Source organism: Mastacembelus armatus, unplaced genomic scaffold (genome assembly GCF_900324485.2).
Source record: "Mastacembelus armatus unplaced genomic scaffold, fMasArm1.2, whole genome shotgun sequence".
NCBI lineage: Eukaryota > Metazoa > Chordata > Actinopteri > Synbranchiformes > Mastacembelidae > Mastacembelus > Mastacembelus armatus.
This window is the reverse complement of record NW_022872853.1, coordinates 457,901-465,899: the sequence shown is the minus strand read 5'-3', so window position 1 is coordinate 465,899 and position 7,999 is coordinate 457,901. Positions and strand designations below refer to the sequence as shown.

At 49.9% G+C, this 7,999-nt stretch overlaps 1 protein-coding gene across 1 annotated transcript; it reads left to right on the top strand.

The window, feature by feature from the left end:
- Nucleotides 1–205: 205 nt before the first annotated feature.
- Nucleotides 206–2,341, top strand: sox11b (SRY-box transcription factor 11b). The gene has a single exon (XM_026308326.1). The coding sequence runs from the start codon at nucleotides 303–305 to the stop codon at nucleotides 1,464–1,466; it is 1,164 nt and encodes a 387-aa protein (XP_026164111.1). The 5' UTR covers nucleotides 206–302; the 3' UTR covers nucleotides 1,467–2,341.
- The last annotated feature ends 5,658 nt before the right edge of the window (nucleotides 2,342–7,999 follow it).

Here is a 7,999-nt window from a genome sequence, read left to right as displayed (position 1 = left end):
GTAGAATTTATCAATTGAAGTTGAACTGGAGCAACGGCCAGACGCCGGTGGGCGGGGACTCTGGGAGCAGAGGGAGCTGTGATTGGCTGACTCCCCCGGGGGCGGGTGTCCTTTGGGGCAGAAGAGCTGTGATTGGCTGAGGGCGCCAGCGTCGCGCGTATGATCAGCCGGTTAATAAGCCGCCGGTTTGAAGTCGCACCGGAGAGATGCTGTCGGTGTGAGCACGCGCTGCAGTGTCAAAGCGTGAAAACGAGAAAACGGTGAGACAAACCGGAGACAAACCGGAGACGGTAACTCCGACCATGGTTCAGCACGCGGAGCACGGCGGGCAGGCGGTTAACACCGCGACCCGCGAGGCGACCGACCCGGAGGAGAGCGAGCTGCGAGCGGCGTGCAGCCCCGTGCCGCTGAAGCCGGACTGGTGCAAGACGGCGTCGGGCCACATCAAGCGGCCCATGAACGCCTTCATGGTCTGGTCCAAAATCGAGCGCAGGAAGATCATGGAGCAGTCCCCGGACATGCACAACGCCGAGATCTCCAAGCGGCTCGGGAAGCGCTGGAAAATGCTGAAAGACACCGAGAAGATCCCGTTCATCCGGGAGGCGGAGCGGCTCCGGCTCAAGCACATGGCCGACTACCCGGACTACAAGTACCGGCCCAAGAAGAAGCCCAAGACGGACGGATGTGCGTTTCCGGCGGGGAAGGCAGCCGCGCAGTCCCCGGAGAAAAGCGGCGTCAGAGCCGCCGGTAAAAACTCCGCCACGAAGAAACTGAGACCCGGCAAGACGGGGGTCGCCCCCGGCAGAACCAACAGCCACCTCCCGCAACACCAGCACCCGGACCACCGGTACCGGTTCCTGTTGACCACCAGCGTTAAACCCAACAAGTTCGTGAAACGGGACTTTACCGACGACGAGGAGGAGGACGACGAGTCCGAGGAAGAGCCGGAGTTTAAAGCGGAGGAGGAGGACGAGTCTCCCCGGTACAGTCTCGTCAAGGACCCGGGCGGGAGTCCGAGTTCCGCCGCCGCCGAACCGGAGGGAACCAGCGTGTACGAGGCGTCCGGTCGGCTGTTCTACAGCTTCAGGAACATCACCCGCCAGGGCGCCGGCGGCTCTGCCTACCCGGCCTCCCTCTCACCAGCGTCCTCGTCCCGGTCCGGCTCCACCTCCGCCTCCTCCTGCTGCGGGGAGGACCTGGACGATCTTCCCGCGGAAGAGAACGACTTCACCCTGGGCCTCGTGGCCGGTTTCCACGCCTCCTCGGAGCCGTGGAACTCGACCTCCGGTTCGGCCCCGGGGAACCTGAGCCTGTCCCTGGTGGATAAAGACCTGGACTCGTGCAGCAGCGAGGGCAGCCTCGGGTCCCACTTCGAGTTCCCGGATTATTGCACCCCGGAGCTCAGCGAGATGATCGCCGGGGACTGGCTGGAGGCCAACTTCTCGGACCTGGTGTTCACGTACTGATCCCACCGACGGGCCGAACTCACCACCTCGTGTGCCCCGGAGCCGGTTCTGGAGGTCGGCGTGTGGAGCTCCAGAGCCACTCAGGGACCGGGGTGATGTGGCCGCTGCTGCCCCGACACAGTGCGCGGGGAGCGGGTGGCTTTGGGGGAGTCCCCGGACTGGACACACACTGCGGTACTTCTGAACGAAACGAGACCACCTCAACAGGGTTTTATGGATTTTGTTTTCAGTGGCTCGAGTCTGAACCAGGACCCGAACTATGCATTCCCGTCCAGACCCTAAAGTGACTTTGACACTAAGATCAGGATGTAAAGACCTTTTTGTTGCAGCAGGACTGTGTAGGTCCTCCAGAGTTAGAACCCAAACCCACCACAGGTATGGCAGGAAGCATTTTGATACCCAGTAACCAAACATACCTCATCTTTTTAAAAATGTCAAAGTATTTTCAGGCTTATTTTTGTACAGTCAAAAGGTTTTTCACGCACTTGTCGTCCCACTTTCACTCAGACCGGTGGGATGTGTTGCTGAGAGTGCGGGTTCGAGTCCCGCAGCCTGCCTTGCTTTAATGCCTTGCAGTAGTTTTAACCCGTGTACAGACAGGGAGTCCGAGCTTTGTGTTTGGGAGAACCGGTACCAGATCCAGGATTTGTATATGTTGTGTAAAATAGTTAAAGAGTAGGATTTATGTAAACTGGTGTGAGTGGGTCCCTGGAAGCAGCAGGAAGTGGATTTGTGTTATTTTCGTCATCAGCGGTTTGTTTGGCTCTTTATTTTGTGCAATATAGAAAATAAAGGATCGTTCCACGTTTGTTTGGAGCAGAAGGGAAACTGCATTAACTTGTCTGTGTTAATAAATCAGCTGGGGCTGAGCCAGATCACCTGCTCTGATTGATTATTGATCTTTGATACGCTGCCATTGATCGCTTTCTGTTCCACTGTTATTGGCTGATTTTAAAGGGGTCACATCATGAGCTTGGGATTCCAGGCATCTTCAAGGATTTCCAAAACAGTGTTTCATTTCAAAGTATTGCTCCTATGGTGTTTAAAATGTTCCAGGGGTCCTTGAAACTGGTTTTAGTGGGGCCTGGAGAAGTTTTTGGCATAATCACGACCAAGATCATGGACCTGTTTCTGCAATTTTAAGACTTTTAAGTTTGTTCAAGGATTCCTGGAACATTTGTCCTGTAACCATGCATCCATTTTCTATACCCCCTTATTCCTAACCAGGGTCCCAGGGATCAGCTGGAGCCTATCCCAGCTCTCTTTGGGTGAAAGGCAGGGGTCCACCCTGGACAGGTCAGGGCCTTTGACCTTTAATTCAGTTCAGTTTTATTTGTGAAGCCCAAATCTCAACAATCATCTCAAGGCACTTTACAAAAAACAAAAGAAGTCCCTCATGATCAGCAGAGGAAGAACCCCCTTCAACAGGTTCCAGGGATCGTTGAGTCCAGGTGATGAACAAATATTAAAAGTGATTATTTGAAGGTTTGACCAAGAGTCTTTACACTGAAAAAAGAGACATGTGGGGTCATGGAGAGTCTCTGTTGGTCCTTGAAAGTCATGGAAATGTCTTAAGTTGTCAAGTGTGGGTTTTTGCACAAAGTCTCCATGAAGTCCATTTAGTAGCTTCTGGAGCTTTCAGTCATGTTTAATATATTTTCATTTGCACAGAAAAGAAGGTTCGGACGTTGTTGATCCATCAAACACATTTAACTGATGATTCTTTTCATTTTCAGACCATCTGCCTCTTTTTTCTCTCAGAGACTGAAGGAAACTCTGAGGTGACGTCTTCACTTTGAGAGTCACTAAAGGTCCTTGAATTCCAAAGTCCAAATGAGTCCAAACAAACATGTTGACCAACCTGAGGCAGTGGTGTTTGTGGTGTGTGGTGCGATAAACGGGCCCAGACGTCTGATGGGTAATCAGATTAATGTGGGTGTCTGCAGCCCGACACCCCGACCTCCATCACCTCCAGCTCCCAGTTCAGCCTCTGAGCAGAAGACACTGGGATTAACTGGAGCAGCTTTAACACAGTTTGATGATGTTTGGTCACTGGTGTGAGCAGTAAACGTGTGTGTGTGGGTGGGGGGGGTTCTAGTTTAACTCAGTCTGGGATTAAATCCAGTTTACATAGACGCAAATGTTTCAACCCAGATTATCTTCCCAGTTGGTTCAGAGCTGCCAGATGTCCCTGGAACTGGATTTGTTGATAGATTTCACACGGTGCTGATGATGAGACCTCGGGCCCCTGGGTGCAGGCGTGTAAAGGGCCCCCGCCCTCCTGCCCTTAAAGAGAAAAGCACATGATTCGCTGTCACTTCGTTCGTCTCATTTTGCATCTTCACGTTTTTACACTTTCTATTTTTACTTTTTCTTCTTTGTGGTTGTTTTGCATCTTTTTCTGTCTCGGGGTCATGTGACTGACCTTCTGACAGAAAGGTTAACGGTCTCCTCCAGGTTCTGTGGCGTAGGAGCCCTTCCTGGGCCCATCCACGAGCGGGCCAAGAGGTGGTCTGTGCTGTTTCAGTGCTGGTGTAACTGAAAGTGGAAGGAACGAGTAAGGCTGTTCTTTCAATCCCTTTATTTTGTGGAGCCTCAGTTCTCAACTAACAAACATTGGAGGTGCTGAAACACACGTGAGGTTCTGCTACACGTCCGTTGTCACACAGTGTTTTGTCTCTGAAGCGGATTGCAGTTCCCTGTTATCTCTGACGAGCACCATCAGTCAGAACCATCATTGGTCCTTTGGACTCACATGGTCCTCATCATCAGGCCGACTGAGCTGTAGCTTCCAGTGAACTCCATCTGACGATGAATCCAGTGTGACGTGGTCCAAAGCTCATAAATGGACCTGGAGTCGACATGTTTTTTGTCTCCCTGGTGTTTCCAAGGTCAAGAGCTGGTCCACATAAGAGTCCGTCTGCAGGTCGATGACTCCTGCCGCCTCCCTGCGTTTGTTTACTTTACCCAGAATGCAAAACTGGGGCGTGACTGGAAGTCAGAGTCTCTGGGGGGGTCGGGGGTCAGGGGGTCATTGGCTCGACCAATGGGAGCTCAGACTGTGAGCTCGGCCTGTTTTTGCAACTGCTGCTGATTATCGGGAGGCTGAACCCAAAGTGTGAGGATAAACACAAGTCAGCGCCAGGCTGAGGAGGAAGAACGAGTCCGAGCCACAGCCATCGAGGTCAAAGTGGAGCCTGTTCTGGTTCCAGGGCCCTTCATCTGATTGTAGATTTCATTACGATAAAACTCATTTTGCCCAAACAACAACCAGTAATGACAAAGTGAAAACAGGCTCAGACCCTGAGGCCGCAGTCTGTCTGCCTGACCCCCCCAACGCTGATGGGTAACACTGACACGCTTGGAAACACTTGACCCAAATATTCAGAGAGCGGGTCTGCAGCTCTGTCAGAACCAGCTCCGATCAGCAGGCGGGAATCACACGCTGTAGAATCAGCATCTCAGAGTCGCAGCTCGTTCTGTTTGTGGTTCACTTTTAATTTTGACTTTACGAACATGATTCGGGGTCAAGCAGACAGCTGCAATTACAAGTAGCAAAGCTGCAGTGATTAGTGGATTCATCAATAAGTCGATCACCAGCACCAGAGTCTGCAGATATTGATCCGGTGAAATGGTTCCCACTGCTTTTCTTTGTCTCACTGTTTTAAGACCATGAGAAAATAAACAAACCGAAAACTTCAGTTTTGAAATGCTGCTTGAATATTAATGAGTTTTCATTAAACTACAAACTAAAGTCTCATGTAGTTGGTGTTAGCGTAGCACATCTCATGTTCCTGATGCTGTTAGCTTAGCTTAGCACGGACACAGTCCAGGTGTGATTCACCTGTCGGGTATGGCACAGGTGTACAAACCGAAATGTAACAAGGAGACGTTATCACAGCTAGCTAGGTGTTAGCATGTAAGCTAACAACATGTGAGTGATGGAGGAACATCTGGTTTCTACTTAACATCTGCTGAACCTGCTGACGTCCACTGATCCATAATCAGCTTCACTTAACGAAACAACTGCTCATCTTATTTTCAGTCTGGGCCTCGTCAGGTTTCTACACAGCTGCGCTGTGATGGGTTGTAGGGTCAAAGGTCAGTCTGGGTTTCTCTAGTAACGTCTGACACGTCACTGCAGTCAGATCTCACATCTGAAGCAGAAACCATCAGTGTGAGTTATTTGCCAACATAAAGTGAAAATAAACTTTATTCTTGTTCGGTCGGAGGCCTGGACTCATAAATGCACCAGTACGTCTGTGGAAAGTCCCTCCTCCCCGAAGGATTACTGCAGTAATATTTGTGCAAATATTTCCAAATATTTCTGATGTGTTCAGGGGCAGTCGGAGCAGAGAGCGCTGCTGATGGGAGGATCATCACCTGCCTTGAATATTAAACGGCTGCTGTCTGTTGTCATCACTGGTGCGTATCATCAATGCAGTGACCTCCAGTGGGCGGAGTAATTATGACGTGTGGGAACTTTAAACGAGACCCAGACGATTGTTTCCTGTTTCAAATCAACACTGTTGTTGATTTAATATTAATAAATAATATTCTACTCTGTCCATAACGTATTTTTGGACATGAATGCATCAAAAACAGGACGACTGATTCCACACGGGGCTGCAGTTTTGTGCAGTGGGAAAGTTCTGGTACAGGTTTTCTGCAACTTGACGTTTCCCTGCCAGGTTCTGTGCAAACACGATGCTGGGGGGCGACGGTAACATGAGCACTGTTCCTGCTGCAGCTCGTCACGACCAAACACAAAGCAGCTGCTGGAAAAACGTGTGGTACAGACCACAAACCACTGTGCCGAGTTATGGAGTCTAACAAGCTTTAAGCACCGGGGTTCCTGGGCCCCGTTTCCCTGTGTGAAGGCAGCCGTCCTCATTCAGAGTCCTTCCTCCATCACCTCATCAAGGCGGCTGAACAAACACTGCAAAAATCAGACAAGGTCAGACGGGGCCAAGCGCCTGCTTCCTGTCCCTCATTTCCCACCTCCCTGAAGTGACCTCAGGCTGAGTGAGATCCAGTCCTCCCAGTTCATCGGTGTGAAGCAGAACTGAGCAGGAAGCTGAGTCATTACAGACTCTGGCCCTCTTAGAGGACTCCATCACATTTTTCAAACCCTTCTGTAAACATGTGTAGTTGTTTGGAGTTGCAGAGGAATTTCCCACTTCATTCTCCACCAAAACCACTTGAAGCTCTTCACTGGTCCCTGAAGAAGGCTGCCTCTGAGCAGGCTCACGTTTCCTTCTGTAGCACCAGGAATCTTTGTGTTTCATAGTTGTGCAGAAGCTAAAGGCCAAGTGATGCTGCACGAAGCCACCAGAGTTTTCTAGTTTGGACTCTGGCTGGCAGGGACAGGGACAGTATGAAATCTGAAGTGTCGGATCTGAATGTGGATCAGTCATACAGGCCTTTGAGATCTGACCCTGGCAGAAACTTTGTGAAGTGGATCAGGAAGGGAGGGAAGAGTCACGGCTGTGCTAACCTCTTCCTGGGTGTCAGGCCGAGATCAGGCGTGGGCGGTAACGTCATGCAACACTGCTGCTCCTAATGAAAGCTTCATGGTTGGACGGACAAGGAGGATTTCACCTCACACACTCAGTAACCCTGAGTCCAGTGAGGAGGAGGAGCAGAGTGAGAGGAAGCTGAAATATATGGAGCGTCTAAAGTCCTGATCATTTTATCTGACACACTAAAGACCATATTTTCTTCTGGCCTTGGAAGGCGTGTGATGAGTTTAATCCTTTGGGGTCTGAATGTGCCTGTTGCTGATATTTTCTACACCGTGCTGTGTTTAAGGCCTCTCTGTGTTTCTGGCAGACGGAGCAAGGTCTGATGGTTTTTAATGGGAGTTGGTCTGGAAACCATTCACACACACACGATTAGAGTCAGGCCTCGCTGCTTCAGTTTCCTGCTCTCGTCTGTTTATGGAACATTTGCTCTCAGATTATTTCCTCTGGTTTAACAGCAGCACGACTCCGCTCAGCTCCTGCTCTCTCTCAAACTTTAACTCAAACCCTCCAAATCTGTCACGGTTTGTGAAATCCACTTTTCCCACCTTTGGAAATGGACGCCAACACTGTGCCATCACAAACAGAAAAGGTTTCCTGAAGGACGTTTCATCATCGATCTCTTACACTCAGGTTTACAGGTGGTGACTGACGTTTGACTGTTTCATAAATATCTGCATTTTTTTCTGACCATGTCTGAATCTCATGAAAACAGCTCGGACCATCAGCGTCTGATATTCACACACAGAAGCTCCATAAATGCTAATATGACATTAGACCTGCAGCTGTGAATGGATCCGTGAAACAGAACCACGGTTTGGTTCCCACAGACAGCGAGAGAATGTTTTATTAAAAGTACTGATGTTCCTGATGTCAGGTCTTAGTTCGTTCAGTGTCACGTTCCCAAATGAAGTTAAAGTTTGTTGACATATCAACAAACTTTAACTTAATGTGTTTGCCATCTATTTCTTTAGATTTCTCATTTGAAACGTATCTTCATCTTCATAAATT